We start from the raw sequence: 16973 nt of genomic DNA on the forward strand, positions 1-16973 counted from the left end.
AGTCTATAAATATAAGGAGGTCTATATTCAGACACAGTCTAGATAGCCAACTAACCCCGGGATTCATCATTCTGTGATGATTTCAGCGGAATGATGGCCTGCGGTAAAAAAAAAAAAGGGGGCGGGGCAGGGGTGGGGGGGAATGTGCAGCTGGCCACATCGCGGCGGTGCATTTTCAACTGCCACGGTTGCAGGTGGACCGCAAATCTTTCACACCCATAGCGCCACAGGAAAGTGTGTAGTTATTTCCCGCGGTGCTGCCGGGACATAACCTCTGCCCAAACCCTGCCCACACTCTTCCCCCTTCTCCTAATTTGAATTGTACCTCCACGATGCGGCTGGTATCACATGGGGAGGGCAGTTTGATTAATGACCCTGTTAACCGGATAAACTTATCCAGCTAACCTTGGAGGCATATTCAGTAATGCAGCCATACAATTGAATATATCTGGCTATCTTAAATAGTTATCTGACTAACTATCACTTTAGGACAGCTCTTTGACCCGACCAGACATAGCCGGTTAAGTTAACCGGCTATCTCTGAATATCGGAGTTAGCCGGTTAACTTGGCCGGCTAACTCAACTCCACCCATTTATGCCCCCAAACTTAACCTGCTAAATTCTAGCTGCCTAGCTTATTAGCCAGCTAGAATTTAATGGATAATGGCTGAATATAGCCGGTTAAGCCATTTAGGCGGATAACTTTTCAGTTATCTGTCTAAATGGCTTTTGAATATTGACCTAATTGAACCTTCTCAACTAAAAACTTTCTTGAATTCCATGCCAGTTTAATTCTCTCTGTTTCTTCCTCTTGTAATGTCAACTCCATAGGTTAGAACTGCTTGTTTGACCTCTGGCTATTCTTATATTTCTATAGTGCAATGGAGGCAATAGGGAAGTAATTTTGTAACTACACATAAATTATATAATTTTTCAAAGCATATGCATAAATCCGCTTTGAAAATCATCCCATCAAATCTACCCATGCAAGTCATACTTGCTAACATGTTCACATAAATTTTCCTAAAAAATTTATGATATGGGGCCAATATTCAAAAAAAGATGAGCTCCTAAATGTAGACCCCTAAGTTAGGTGCTTAAGACTAGCACCTATGTTCAGTCAAACTCAGCAGCCTATGTTTTCAACTGAAAATTAACATAAATTTAGGATCCTAAATCTTAGGCTCCTAAATTTAGGCCTACTATTTATTTGCTTAGAATTAAGCTCCTAAATAAGGTGCCTAGTTCTGAAAATCAGTGCTAAGCTACTAATTTTGTTTCCCCACCCTAACTCTGTCCCCAGTGCCACCTACATTTTAGGAACCTAAATTTAGGAATTCAACCCTAGTACATTTTCAAAACGGCTAATTTAGGAGCCCAACTCTAAAAGTTAGAAGCCTAAACCCATTGAATATAAGCCCCATACATGCATACTTTTAGATTTTTAAAAGCCCAAATCCCTACTGAACTCCACCACCAGGAATGCCTCTGCTCAGTCTATATGAACTTACATGTGGACATGAAACATGCATATAAGAATACTCACATATTGGGCAGCCAATTTTATAAAAGGGCATTTTTTGATGTAAAACACTGCTTTACACATAGAAGTCCCTTTGAAAATTATCTTTCCTGTACTTGGCAACATTTTCTTTAAATTGTGGTGTCTTGTCCCCTTTCTATTAGTGGACTGAGTTGCTTTGATCATTAAGCAAAATGTCTTATGTATTTTCCATTGTTTGTATATTAATTAATGCCATTTGAAACAAGATTTTTTTTCTTGTATTATTATTTTCAGAGAACCCTAAAACAGGGTAAATAACACCACTAATGTTTTAAATGATTTGAAAGATGCTTAATATTGCAAGCATTATTACACAATAGCAAAGAATATCAAAGCTATTCAAAAAATAATTTAAAAAAATAAAACTGGCACAATAATGCACACACATATTTATCAATGCCCTAGTCAATCATTCCTCATTCACACCGCTTCTAAACTCTCTGTAGTGCTATGTATTTATAAAAAGTATAGATATAGACATAAAACATTGTCAAAATGCATACAAAGTGCTTGTAATGAAACAATAACACACTTGCAATAGAGAAAAATACTTAGGGGTCGATCTTAACAAAATACGCGTGCGCGTACTTTTGTTCGCACAACCGGCGCGAACAAAAGTAGGCCAGATTTTAAAAGATACGCGCGTATCTTGAAGCAGGCGTAACTTGTGCGTGCCGCCTCGTCAGCCCCCAGCACAGGCCACAGTGCCGGGGGACTTGGGACCGCCCTCCCGGCCCGCCCCTGAAGCCTTGCCACGCCCCCAGACCCGCCTCAGACCGCCCCTGACCCCCCGGGCACGCCCCCAGGACACGCCCCCGGTTTTCGGACATGCCCCTGGACACGCCCCCTCCCGCCCCTTTTACGAAGCCCCGGGACTTACGCGCATCCCGGGGTTTTACGCGCGCCGGCGGCCTATGCAAAATAGGTGCACCTGCGCGCGTAAATCCTTCCGGATTTACGCGTGCAGGGCTTTTAAAATCTACCCCTTAGTGAATTTCAAACGAGTCACATGGAAGATACCTTCATTAAAAAGGGGATACAGTTGAAACACAGTCCACAAGAAGGATACTTTGTAATTGTTTCACAGGACTGTTGTTCCAATGATGTTTCTGCAGTCTCTGTTCTACTTCTGCTATATCCTGTATTCTCTCTGTCCCTATAAAGGCCTCTGTTTCGCTGTCCAGGCTTCCCCAGGGGAAAATATTGTTTCTAACTATTCTTGCTTTAATACCATGGACTGTATTTAGTAAAGAGGACTCAATCTCTTATTGTTGATTATACTTTATATGTCAATTCGCCAATTCAGTGTCTTAAGACTTCAACTGTTATTAACAGCTGGCTAAATGCAACGTAATCATTTGTGAATTTCCAATGTTTTCTTAGCATGTACATAACAAGGAACTATTTCATAAATTCTGATTGCACATCCAACATCTCCCTTTCTTTGAATTTGGCACAAATTGTACAATATTTTATTGTTACCCACCTTGAACAGTGGAAGAGGCTGGATATAAATGTTTTTAAATAAATAAAACATATTTGCAGATGACACAAAATTGTTTTGAGTCATTAAAACAGGAGCGGATTGTGAGGACCTGCAGAAGGACCTTATGAGACTTGGAGAATGGGCATCTAAATGGCAGATGCAATTTAATGTGGACAAGGGAAAAATAATCCTGACTACAGGTATACAATGCTTGGTTTTGTGTTAGGAGTCTCCACCTAGGAAAAGGAATCCTTGTGGACAATACCTTGAAATCTTTGGTTCAGTGCATGGTGGCAGTCAAAAGAGCAAATGGAACTTTAGGAATTATTTGGAAAGGAAGAGAGAACAAATTTTTGTATTAGATCCATGATGCGACTGTACCTGGAGTATTGTGTACAGTTCTGGTTGCCCCATCTCAGAAAAAGACATAGCAGGCATAGAAAAGGCACAGAGAAAGGTGATAAAAATTATAAAGAAGATGGAAAAGCTCCCTTACGGAGAAAGGCTAACAGATTAGGTAGGTCTTTTTAGTTTGAAACAGAGATGACAGAGGGGATATGATTGATATTTATAAAATCATGATTGGGGTGGAACCGGTAAATAGGGAACAGTTATTTACTCTTTCAGATAATATTACAGTGAAACTCAAATGTTTTGGTCTCAAGTGACAGATTGTATTTAAGACATCTGTAGGTCACAGTTAGTAGTCAATGTCGCTCTTTTTCTGTTGGGGAAGTGGCCTAACAGATGGGAAATGAGAGGCCACGGGAAACTGGTGGGACACATGCTGCATGCAGCACATTTAACAGAAGCTTATCAGTGGAAGCGAACCCCAATTATACTGTCTTGTGAAAATAAGGTGGCGGATATTGCTCAAATGGAAAAATTGACATATATGTTAAAAAATCAGACAGACAGATATTATGCAGTGTGGACATGGCGAGAAATAGACACTGGTTAACCTCCTATGACTTGCTACTGTATTGTATTGATATGCTTATGTTAAATCAATGTGTTATCACGGATTTGTTGTATTTTTAAAGCTTTATAAATAAAGAGTTTAAAAAATAACATTTTGGCTAGGGTCCACTCCACAAAACTAGCAAATCATAGGAAGTATTTTTTCACTCAGCACCCTATAAAGGTAAGAAATCTGCTGCTGGAGGGTTAAAAAAAAGGATCGGACAAGTTCCTGAAGGAAAAATCCATAAGGTTGTTGGCCAAGTAGACTTGGGAAAGCCAGTGCTTATCCCTGAGAGTGAGATATAGGAAACTGTTGGGTCTTGCGACCTGGACTGGCCACTGTTGGAGAAAGATGCTGGGCTCGATGGACATTGGTCTGACCCAGCATGGCACTTCTTATGTACTTATGTCCTGTATAAGTATGTATGAAGTTTTCTTAACACTATAAAGAATTAACAGTGACCACATCATCTAAACAGAAGCAAGGTAATAAATGCATTTAAAAATGATTACAAAAGAAATCATTCTTTTATATACTACACAATAATAATTTTTGCAGTGTTGAAAACAATCCCTGTCCAAGGTCCACAGAAGAGGTGTGGGAAAAAAACTCAAGTGTGGCAAATATGTAATCTAACCAAAATTATCAAACTACAGCTACCCCATCATCTCGCAGAGTTTAAGAATGATAAAAAACTTCAGCTTGCTAACATTTTCAGGTGATAACACTATTTTTTCTACTACTGATAAAATGTGGTAGAGCTCTCAATTAATTGCCTCACAAAAGCATCTGAAACTAGTTTCATACTGGTTTCAAACACATTTGTAAGTTAATATTTCAGTCTGAAAACTGGTTTTGTGCCAGCTTCAAACTCCTTTGGCAAATGAAGTTAAATGAGGACTGGATTATGCAGACCGGGTAAGCGAAATGGTCTCTACCTGCTGGCATCTATTTTGTTACTGTACCAACAAACTGCAGCCTAATTGCTCTGCTGTATTCCAGCAATTGCTGAATAGTTCCATAGGAACAATCCATTTCAGAAATCCAGGACCTACTGAATCTCTTATCAATATAGGGCTGGAGTTTTCTAATATCGCAGAGCTCTTTGAATCCTGCAGTAACGGGGGGCAGGGGTGGGGGCAAAATCCGGCAGCGATCGCACCACCGCGGTGTTATCGCTGCCGGCTTTCGCACTCAATAGCGCCACCGTGAAAGGCAGTGTTATTGGGCACGCTACTGGCGGCGATAAGGGGGTCTTACCTTTTTGCCGCCAGCAAAATTTCCGCTGCGCGCGCATGTTATAAAATCAGGCGTAGATTTGTGCGCGCCGGGTTGCACGTAGGTATTAAAATCTGGCCCTAAGTATGTATGATTATAATCTTAGCACTCCAGAACATGGGGTAAATAATTCTGCTTACAGAGGACTGGCTTTCAGGTGGCAAATTAGCATGCAAGAAAATTGCTTTTCTGATTATCTGGTAGCTGCTGGCTAAAAAGCAATGAGGCCTTAAATAAAATTGTTTGATGTCACAGTCCTAGTCAGAACTGGTATTGAAACCAACTGTAGAAGTTCTTGTTCTCAGACCTGTGCACAACTGCTAGAACAGGGCTTTATGAAACTGTCCTTGGGACCCTGGCTGTGGGGAACCCAGGACAGGATTGGGAAGCTCTGTGGTAGAATGTTCTTTTATTTACATTAATCCCTCTAGCTGGAGCAATTTCTGTGGAAGAGAGGAGATGTGATGATGCAGCAAAGTGGGTGGCCCACAGTAGTGATTGACAGGACTGAGAGCAAAGCAGGACCCTCTAGGTGGTGTATACCAGCTTTAAATTACAAAATTCAGCTTAATATATTTTTGTCATAAAACTGAAGAAGTAGATGAAGTGCATCAAAAGCAATGTATGGGCAATCGCCACCAACAGCTTTTTAGCTGCCCATCATTTTTTTATAAATAGCAGATGATAACTAACCCTCCCTTTCCCTACCTAACCCGGCCCCCAGCCCTACCTAACCCCCCCCCCATACCTTTATTTTATAAGTTGCACCTGCCTCTAGGCAGACATAGGTTGCGTGCGCTGGTCAAGTGCTGGTGCGCGAACCCCCGGCCTAGCAGCCCTACGAAGGCCTTTGGCCACGCCCCCGCCCTGCTCCGGACCACCCCCACCCCGCCCCTTTTTTCATGCCCCGGGACATGCGCGTGTCCCAGGGTTTGCGCGCGTTGCCGGGTCTATGCAAAATAGGCTCAGCACGCGTAACCCCCCTACGCACGTAAATCCAGCTGCATTTACGTGGATAGGGCTTTTAAAATCTGCCCCTTACTGGATAACACACATTCTGCTAAAAATGCTGTAAAGCTACTCATGAATGTTTTAATTATGCATACCACATTAAGACAATTTTGAAATGAGTGGTGTACAAATTCAAGATATAAATAAAGTCGCAATGTAAAAAAAAAAAAATCGAATTTTCACTGTTCTTGGTCAAATTTGTAAATAAATGATTAAGTCTGGATCTGATAAATTTAGTTTTAGGAATGGAAAGTGGAAAAGATTCTGGGCGTTATCATGGACAGTACTTTGAAATCCTTGGCTCAGTGTATCGCGGTGGTCAAAAAAGTAAACAGAATATTAGGAATTATTAGGAAAAGAACGGAGAATAAAACAGAATGTCAAAAAAATCCTCTGTATTGCTCCATGGTGAGACTGCACCTAAAGTACTGTGTGCAATTCCGGTCACCACATTTCAAAAAAGATATTTGTAAGGAACACTTGTTTTCCTTATCAGAAGGAATGTACTAACTAGATGTGAGGTTGAGAGAGATTTAGTAAACAGTGGTTTAGATTTTGCTCCCCAATGTGCGAGACTGAGATGGTGTAGCCTCAGCCATTTTGACCTCCAGGCACCATCTTAGGGTGTGGGATTTTTAGTTGTATTTCTTGAAGACAAGAGCTCTCGATCTCCTGTTACTTGTGTTTTCTAACTTATTCCAAAAGGATTGTCTGTTTTGCCCTTCGTGGGTCAGTCTGTCTGTCTGACCTATGTCTGATAATATTTTGCTCTTATTAATCCACTTTTGGAGACTTCCATTGTGACACCCTTGTATGAACTGTTCACAGAGGATTGGGACTTCCTTGTATTAGGTTAAATATGGGAAGGGAAGATTCTGCAGAGTTTTATCACTCCTCCAGGGCTTTAGACCTGTCAGTGACCCAATGCAGAAGAGTTTCAACTTTAAATTTTCTATGCCCAATATTCAGCACAAGCCGGGTAAGTAATTTAGCTGGGTATGACTTATCCAGCTAAGTTATAAGGGATATTCAGTGGTATGGCTATGCTGCTGAATATCCACATTCAAGGCGCTACTTAGTCGGATAAGTTAAATCCGGCTAAGTCAGATCAGCTCTACGGCTGATCTAACTTATCTGATTAACTTAACTGGATAAGAACAAATATTGCTATATGACTTATCTGGCGCTCTAGCAGCCACCGATTTTCAGCAGACTGCTAGATAGTCAAATAAGCCCTACTTATCCGGCTATCCAGCACTAAATGCGCTTTCAGTATTGGGCATGCCGTCTTTTGTGACTATCTCATTTGGGAGACAAGGTCATTTTTTCCACTCTTCCTTCTCTTGCTTTGATTTTTCTCCTTGCTGGAGTCTGAAACTATATCTGTTCTTTGGAATTGAATACCCTTGGTACCAGGGAATCAGTTACCAATCTATTGGCAGAGAGGCGCCTTTCACTCTGGAAGAACCTGAAGTGTGGTGGAGCCATCTGTGAGTAATGGATCCTTGCCCATGGCAAAAAGGGAAGGAGCTGAAGGTAATGTTTAAGAACTGTATTTCCTGCTGATTCAAGTGAGTTGTACTTGAGAAGACAGTACCCACTTGATACTTTCAGAAGGAGAAAAGAAGACTTCAGGAAAAGTATGAGAATTGGGACTTTCAGTTCTGATAAATAATGTAACATTTATTCTGACCATTTTATAGTAGGGGAAAGATATGTGATAAATTTGGGAGTGGAAGGAGGACTGAACTATTTTCAATCTGAGCTGCTGGTAAGAGAAGGAGATCAAGTGTTAAGGAATCTGCTTCCATAGAAATTCAGAGACTTTACTAGAAGATTGAGGTCACAAATTTATTAATCTTTTACCTGCCTTATTTGTTCATTGACTTTCTTTGCAATCTGGTAGGTGTGCTGAAAATATTCTTCAACTTTGTCATCATCTGAAGGTTTTGAAACCACCCTGCAGGGCAGTTAAGCTTTGTTTCATTAAACGTTATATAAGAATTTTATACATATTTCAATTGTCCTTTCGATGAGTTTACAAGGCATTTTATGAACTTACTGCTCAAATTATCTGGTTGTATCTGATAGGATCTGGCAGTGCCACTTTCAGTCTGATTCCATCTCTCAATGAAGTGATTATGTAAATTTAAGATGTTAAAGCATTTGAAAGCTAGCCTGTTGAGACAGGGTTAGAAGTCTCAAATTCATGTGATTACTTCAACCTGATAGAATTCTGGAATCTTCTTTAAATGAGAGAATTGGCAGCTCATGCATTTGACTAATGATGAAGACACCTTTATGGTTTCCTTGGAATTTATTTAAGGGACATTACTTCATGTGAAGAACTCATTCATTGTATCTAATATGACTTTATAAACATTTGTTTGCAGAAATTGCTGTAAAAATTTAGGTTCATACAATATATAATATAACGTCAAATAATATCTTTATTGTAATTTAAAATAACCCCCCTGAGGAAGCTAGTTAATAGCGAAACGGGGGCCTCTGTTGGGGTTCTGGTGTTTCTATATGTTGTAGAAGTGAGTTATGAGTGATATGTGAGTGACAATCTTATAGTTAATATTTGTGGTTTCATTGTTAAAAAGAGGAATTATTGATTATTTTGCTAAATTATTGTCCCTATTCATTTATTATATCTTCTTAAAATAGTATGTAAAAACACTAATAACAACTTGTATTGTATTTTGTCCCTCTTTCTTATATATTTTTACATTCTATCCTCTTAAGAGGGGTTTCTTATTGTACCTTCTATTCATTTACCTAATGGTAAATATTCTTCAGTCATTTAATTAGCTAGCAGGAAGTTGGAAACCACATTTCCTCTCAGTGCAATTTTTGGATACCAAAGACTGCGAATATTATTATTGATGGTTACAAAGACTGGAAAGGGGCTGGGTACTTTGGTATTGCAAAAGGGCCTTGAAGTTAAGCTTCCCTCCACAGGGAGCCCTGGAATTCAGACATGGAGAAGTTTGTGCAGATAGGGTCTAACTTTCTATGAGCCTCTGGGTTCAGTCTATGGGAGCTATCTCATCCAGGGATTACATATAGCTGAAATGGAAAAGGTACAGAGAAAGGCAACCAAAATGACAAAGGGGATGGAATGGCTCCTCTATGAGGAAAGGCTAAAGAAGTTAGGGCTGTTCAGCTTGGAGAAGAGACGGCTAAGCGGCGATATAATAGAGGTCTACAAAATCATGAAAGGACTTGAACAGCTCAATGTAAATTGGTTATTTACTATCTCAGATAATAGAAGGACTAGGGAACACTCCATGAAGTTAGCAAGTAGCTCATTAAAACAAATCAAAGAAAATTATTTTTCACTCAGCACATTGTTAAGCACTGGAATTCATTGCTGGAGGATGTGGTAAAGGAAGTTAGCGTAGCTGGGTTTAAAAAGGTTTGGACACGTTCCTGGAGGAGAGGTCCATAAATTGTTATTAATCAGGTAGACGTGGGGAAAGCCACTATTTATCCCTAGGCTTTAGCAGCGTGAGATCTATCTACTTTTTGGGATCCTGCCAGGTACTTGTGACCTGGATAGGCCATTATTAGAAACAGCATATTGCGCTTGATGGACTCTCAGACTGACCCCCAGTATGGCAATTCTTATGTTCTTATGGGTTCCTTATTGGCACATCTAGTCCAAGAAATGTTTAAGAATTTTCTTTTATCAACATGTTTATTTGGCAAGCATTTCTAAACAACAATTTTTTTAAAACCCAAAGCAGTGACCTAAGCATGAACCAAAAGAGTACTATTTACCTGAATTGTTAAAGAATGTTTGTCTTGGAGAATACCCTTCAAAGGATAAGGAACCTGACAGAAAAGAAACATAAAATGACTTACGAAATTAACCTCCTGACAAAGACATACCACTTTCAGTTCAAATAAACAATATTTTACATTTGGGAGGTGTGCCCAATCTTCTGTTCACAAAAGCAAGTATTCTGTAAGACTAAACTGGAAACAACCCATATCTTCAATGCCAGTCATTCTTTTATAATAAGACAAAATCTAAAATATACCGGGATCAAACCAGTGAAGCAGCTGATCCCAAGGTGCATACTGTGCTGCCCTGGCAGAAAAGAAGGAACTTGAGAACTTGCATGGGGGCATGAGAGAATGCTGGCAAGGGGCATAATCATGTGGCAAAGTCAATTACAGAAAGTGGGCAATGCACGACCTTTTGCATGTGGAAGTCCTGTGATGCCAGCTAAGTACTGAAGTGTTCTTGTTTAACAGGAAGTACATGGATTTTGGATTTTTCTGACCACAAGGAATTAAAAAAAAAATCACTCTTAATGGAGCGGCTGACATTATAACTCATTCAGCATATACTGTATAAAAAATACCCGGTCACACATCACCATACCTGTCAAACAGTGCAGCGTTTAAAGCTAAGGTTGCTGGTGCTGAAAGCTCATCTTACAGAGCCCTGCAGATTTGCAATGCCTTCATGTTTCACTTATAGTAATAATATAAACAGAACAGGTCTGTATACAATATCATGGGTCAGTCTTGCATTTCTTTTACATTTTGGTCTTTTTTTTTTTTTTTTGCAATTCTTTCAGAGGACATGATTCTCTTTTTTAGTATATTTAAGTTATATTTTTAAATTGATTTTCTAAATTAAAAATGTGGAACTTGATTTGTATTATGAACATCAAATGTTACATATTTATTTATTTATTTATTTACTAACTAGGCACCTGTTTAACCACCGAATGGGAGCAGGGTTATTAAGCTTTTCTCTGGGGGCAGTTTGGCTCTGGTAAGGAACCGCTCTTTCAAACAAAGGCTTAATAAAGCCTCCACTTTTTGAGGTATTGTCACTGCAGTTTATGGGACAGCATCAAAGCAATGCCAGTGCTAGGCATACAGTAAGCAGAGTAAGCAATACCTCGAGGCCCTGAACTGTCAAAGCAGGACTCTAGACTCACTTATTCCACAGATTCATTTTCCCCATAGACCTGCACTCCTTCCTCTCCATTCTGTTTAAGGCCCATAATAGGCTAGGGCCAAATCTGCCTTAAAAAGACACAGATAATGAGACTATGATGCATTAACAGCTGATTTGTGTGGAAGATAACACTGATGCATTATCAAAGCCCCAGTTGGGGCAGATACCAACTGAGCTGAGTCCAAAAAAGTTGCAAGAATCTGACAGGTCAAATACTATCTCTTCTCCCAGTATACTACTTACTAGAAAAACTATAGGGAAGTTTTATCAAGGTTGTTTTGCCATAGGTCTAGGAGGAGGAGAAAAAAGCTTCAAAAGAATGCCTTCATTGTAAAAACTAACAGTTAACTGGTGAGCGTGAGCTGTTTAACTTTAATTAGATTTACAAAAGATTCCTTAGGGCAGGAGTCCCCAAACAGTGATCTTGAGTTGGGCCTAATCCAGCCTGCAGAATTCATTTTTCTGGCCTGCTATGCATTTTCTTCCTGCTGCTAGATGTGCTCTGCTAGATGAGCTCTGCAAATGTTGCATCGGAGGTGGACCCTTGGACCGAGGTGGGGTTGACGCAACCCGTAGGTAGGGACCTACGGGTCCCCACCGTGGGAAGATAGAGGCTGCCGGAGCTTCACCTATACCAGCCCTCGCTCCCCGCGGGTTGAGCCTTTGGGTGCTGGGGCTGGCAGGACTTAGGTGGTCCTTGAGGTTGGTTTGTGAAGAAAGGTTGTTCAGCCCAGAGACAGCAGTCGATAGGTGGCGTAGTCCTACCCTGGACTGGGTTCGGTACAGGAACTTAGGCGCCAATGGAATGGAAAGTAACTGGAGGTGCTTAAGCAAAGAAAGGCTGGAGCCTTGTAAGTCCACGTCCAGGGAATAGGCTAGAGGAGGCGTCACTGACAAGCTGGGATCAGGGCCGGCGGCAAGCATAGATTGTGGCAAGCAGTGTAGAATTCTGGACATGGAGAAATCTGTAGCGTAGTCAATCAAGGCAATGGTCAGGGCATGAAGAAGGCAGGCATAGTCAATCAAGGCAATGGTCAGGGCACAGAGATGGCAGGCGTAGTCAAGCATAGCAGAGGTCCGGGACTGGAGATAGGCTGAAGAATAGTCAAACAAAGCAGAGTCAAAATCCAGAGAGTCAGTCCAACACAGACAAGGCAGGAACGAGGAAGGCAGGAACCGGGAACCACAGGAGTCAGGAACACGAAGTAGAGAGGATTCTCTATCAGCAACGAGTACGAGGAGACCTGTTGCAAAGGCAACACTATGGAGCGAGGCCTGAGCTTATATACACTGAAGAGTCTGATATCAACGTCCGGGGCCGCGGCCAGGTTCCCGCCACGGGCCCTTTACAAGGATTAGCGATGCGTGCGCGCATGCCTAGGGAGGGGCACAGCTCTGATGGCGGCATCTCTCCGCGCGCCACGCGGAGAGGCCTGATGAGCAGGGGCATCTTGGCTGGCAACACTGGGGACCATGGCAGAGCCAGAGGCACCGGAGGCGACCCAAGGTCGGAGCTGGCGGCCCACCGCTGCCAGTGAAGAGGAACCAGGAGCTAGAGAACGTGGAAGAAGGTGAGAGGGCCGTGCTGTGGGTCTGCCGCAGGCAGCATGCGTAACAGCAAAGATAGCAAGGTTGGCAGGGTTTCCCAGGCCTTATCAGGGAAGAAAAATTAGAAGAAGATCTGCAGCGGTACAAAGTCAGGCTAGGGTCGACAAAGGCAGCAAGCAGTAGCAGGAGCAATTCTGAAACATTCCCACTGCTATCAGAGTCCAAGGGAAGCTCCATTGAAGCTGCTTCACATGGTAGCAGCCAACCAGAGTGAGGAAAGCAGAGATAAGCAGTAGGAAGCATTTCTGTAGGCTCCTGCTGTTGCCAGTGAAGTTTGAAGGGGAATATTGAGACCTGCAGCGAATCTAGAAGTAATGGGCCCAGCAGCATTTAATCAAACATGGGTAAAATAAAGGCAGAGGCCCTGTCAGCAAACCCGGAGATGGGGTTGTGGTTGCAATTGCAGCTGGGGGTGAGGGAGCAGGCATCCAGGTGGGCACTAAGCCACTCCATCGATGCTGTCATGAGCTCTAGGAACTGCTGCTGTTGCAGAATCTTCTGTGCAAGGCCTGGAATAGTCTGGATGCCTGAGGCATCCATCAGGTCCATGGCCTCGGCAATCTGATGTAGAAGTGGACCCTTGAACCAAGGGGGAGTTGGTGCAACCTGCAGGGAGGAGTCCTACAGGTCCCCACCATCAGCAGGCGGAGCTGAAGCAGAGGCCCAACTGGAACTTCACCAATACCAGCCCTCGTTCCCCTTAGGTTGCCATGGCCAGTTGGACAGGTGCAGGCCTCTGTGGTGGTGAAAATCCTTCACAAGGAAGATGTTGCGGGCCAGCAAAGAGGAAATCGGAATCTAGTCAAGCAGTGGTCAGGGCAGGTGGAAGGCAATCGGAGTTGATTCAGGCTGTGTTCAAGGCAGGCAAAGTTTTTTCAGGATTGAGGTTCAGGCAGAGGTCAGGCCAGGCGGAGTTTAATCAACAATGATAAACAGGCAGTGGTCAGTAGCAGACAGAGGTCAAGCAACATCAAAGTCCAATCTGAGGTCAAGCCAGAAGTCCAATCCAAGAAGACAAAAACAAAGAAAAGGATGAGGGGCAGGAGCAAGGAGGGACACTGAAGACAAATGAGGAAAACTGACCAGGAAGACAAGAACTCAAGACGAACCAGACAGCCAACAGATCTGAGACCAAGACACAGGAACTCAGAACACAGAAGGAATCAGGAACAGAAGCCAGGAATCAAGAACACTAAGGCAATGCACTTCTCTGAAGAGACAAGGTGGGGAGTGCAAAGAGAGATAGCCTTAAATAGAAGGGGAGCCCTGATATCAGCAGGCCCCAAGGGGAAGTTCCTGCCATGGGCCCTTTAAATTGCAGGAAGTCAACCTAAGGCAACCTGGAGTCAGCATTGGTGTCTCACTCCCTTTTACTGCATCGGCCTTTCAGATGTGGTGTCAATCGCATGGCCAGTTGGGGGCCGGCCCCAGCGTCGGAGGCATTTTGTGAGGGCATGGGGCTGGAGATAAGAGCAGCAGTCTGTAGGCATGTCCCGCGGACCACCAAATGCAGCACCCTTATTTTCTATCCCCTCCCATATTTATTCCAGTCATTACAATGATGATCCTGGCCAGAGACCATGGACCAGTGTTCATTCCGGAACCCTGCAATCACAGGCCCTGAAAGTGGCCAATAGCAACTGGGCTGGCCCTGCACATACATTTAAGTATATATAAATCAACCCGATTTTGAAACACAAGTTGACTATGCTAAACATACGTAACTATACCAATTTTGTAAAGAAAGTAAGTATTGTACATTATCAGCTTGCTGGCTGCAGGTGCTCTTTATGAAAATTAAGTGTATACGTGTGAGGAAGTCTATCGGAAACTCCCTCAGACTACTTTAAGGGACCAATCACAGTGGTCTCACCCAGTCCTCTTTAAGATCCAGACCCACAAGGAATCCTGACTGAACAAAGGAGCCCTTCACCAAAGTATAAGAACTCAGGGCTTAGAAGGGTTAACCAGGCCCCGGGGAGCAGGCAGAGACCTGTTACATTTAAGGACTGTGTGTTACCTGAAGGTAAGGTGAGCTGCACTGATTGTTTTGTTTTTGGATTTAGCACTGTAAATAAATAGCACCTAAGGAACAACCAGAATCTGCCTCCTTATTTATCTGGCTGTTTCCAAGCTGCTACCACCCAAGTTAATACATATAGTAGCAGCAGTGAGATATCTTGCCTAAATGGGAAGCCCAGGCAAGAGCCCACAGCTGCAGCAGCAGAAAAATAAACCTGCAGAAGTTTTTTTTTCTTTCCCTGGGGCCTCCCAATTCCACTCACCCAGCCTTTATAGAGGCCAAGGGGCCTGGCCCCACCTGTGTAGTCAGTGGTCAAGCAGTAAGTGAAGGCTGGATAGGCCAGCAGGTTTTTTTTCTCCCCCCTCCCCCTTTCGCTGGAGAGGTATGTAGTTCTGAGGCAGCTCAGTAAGCAGGGAAGATGGAGCAATTGATCCAGGTCCTTGCTACAGTGCAGCAGCAATTATAGAGTGCCCTGCAAATGCAAAATGATCATCAACAGGCATTACGAGAGCAGGTGATGCAGCAGCATATAATGCTAACCCAGACAGCACAAGCTGTGCAAACCACTCTAAGCAGTCCACCTCCCGTGTAACCGACAAGATGACCCCAGAAGAAGACCCCGATAGTCTTTTGAAAAACTTTGAACGCACAGCACGACTGGCTGTCTGGCCAGAGGACAGATGGGCTACCTATCTGGGGAATCTATTCACTGGGAGTAGTCAAGATGCCTTCCAAACCGCCAATCTGGAAGGGAGGGCCACATACCAGGAAGTCAAGGCCGCAATTCTAAAGAGAGGAACTCACTCCAGAAACCTCTGACAGCAAATTCGCCAGGGGATTCTGCAGGCAGGAGAAAACCCAAGGAACCTTTTCCATAGACTTAAAGATGTTGCTTGGAAGTGGCTACATCTGTAAGAGAATACTGGGGTAGAGGTAGCCAAAGCAGTTCTGTTTTGGAACAGTTCCTAGATGGCCTAGAATGGCCTACGTGGCAATGGGTCTGCAGACACCCAAATCTTATGGTGGAAAAGGCACTGGAAGTAGCGGAGGCCTATTATCAGGCCCAGACTATGCATGAGTCACCAATGTTCCCAGATAAGCCACTTGACATGGGTAGAGGACAACGAAGTCCTAAGAGCCAATGGCCACAACAACCAGTAGCACATGTCCAGCAGGACTTTTCACCTCAACCACAAACTTCAGACAGACTGCCATGTTTCAGCTGTGGAGACTGCTCCCATAGGGAAGTTGAACCCATGGATATTAATGCCATGGCCCCACATTTTTGTAATTTCATTGAAGTCCCCAGCCAGGGAAGCTCTACTTATGTGATTGCAGTTGAGCTAGATGGCATTCCAACCCAAGCATTAGTGGACTCTAGGAGGGAAAAAACGCTCGTTCGAAGAGAGTTAGTGAAGTGAGTCCAGACTGACTACGACAGTTTAGTGACCTGGCATTTATCTACATGGACCAACAGTAGTATCCCGCAAGCCGGGTACAACTAAAGTTAGCAAAGACCACATTGAGGTTGGAGTTCTTCCTTGGCTTCCCTACACCGTGGTGATAGGATGGGATTGTCAGAAGTTTAAGAGCCTCTGGAACCAGCTCACAACAGGCTCGTCCAGACACAACCATGAAGAATTGGAGTTTTCAGAGCTCTTTCTGTTGAAGGATCTAGATCTGTATCATAAAGACTCTAAGAGTCCTAAGCCCAGAGACAACGCTGACAAGACAAATATAGTTATGCTGTTAATTTAGAGACAGCCAAGGAAACAGGGTCAGTGATAGGGGAAGAACAGCAACCCACCCAGAATGTCTTACCTGGCCCCTTTGAGTGGGAAAAGATGGGGTTACCCAGGGAGCTTTAGGCAGGCTCAGAGGGAGGGTGAGTCCTTTAACTGGGCCCAGGAGCATATATAGAAGGTAGATGGGAAACTAGTCCCTGGGGTGCAGGGTACAGAATCTATTCCTCCTTATTTTGTGATGCAGGATTTGGTGAGAAGCTAATGGTGGTGGGGTTGCTTGGCAATAGTAATCATAATATGATCAAAT

At 43.1% G+C, this 16973-nt stretch overlaps 1 protein-coding gene across 9 annotated transcripts in view; it reads right to left on the bottom strand.

Annotated features, from left to right (window-relative positions):
* RHBDD1 (rhomboid domain containing 1) overlaps positions 1–16973 on the bottom strand; it is a 278394-nt gene that overhangs the window by 110802 nt on the left and 150619 nt on the right. For 8 of the 9 annotated variants that reach the window (XM_029615059.1, XM_029615052.1, XM_029615058.1 and 5 more), the window contains one exon: positions 10093–10146. The exons of the other annotated variant lie outside the window; for it this stretch is intronic. In XM_029615059.1, the coding sequence (XP_029470919.1) occupies positions 10093–10146 (54 nt within the window). The remainder of the gene's footprint in view (positions 1–10092; positions 10147–16973) is intronic. 9 annotated transcript variants of the gene reach the window in all.

This window comes from Rhinatrema bivittatum, chromosome 9 (genome assembly GCF_901001135.1).
Source record: "Rhinatrema bivittatum chromosome 9, aRhiBiv1.1, whole genome shotgun sequence".
Lineage (NCBI taxonomy): Eukaryota > Metazoa > Chordata > Amphibia > Gymnophiona > Rhinatrematidae > Rhinatrema > Rhinatrema bivittatum.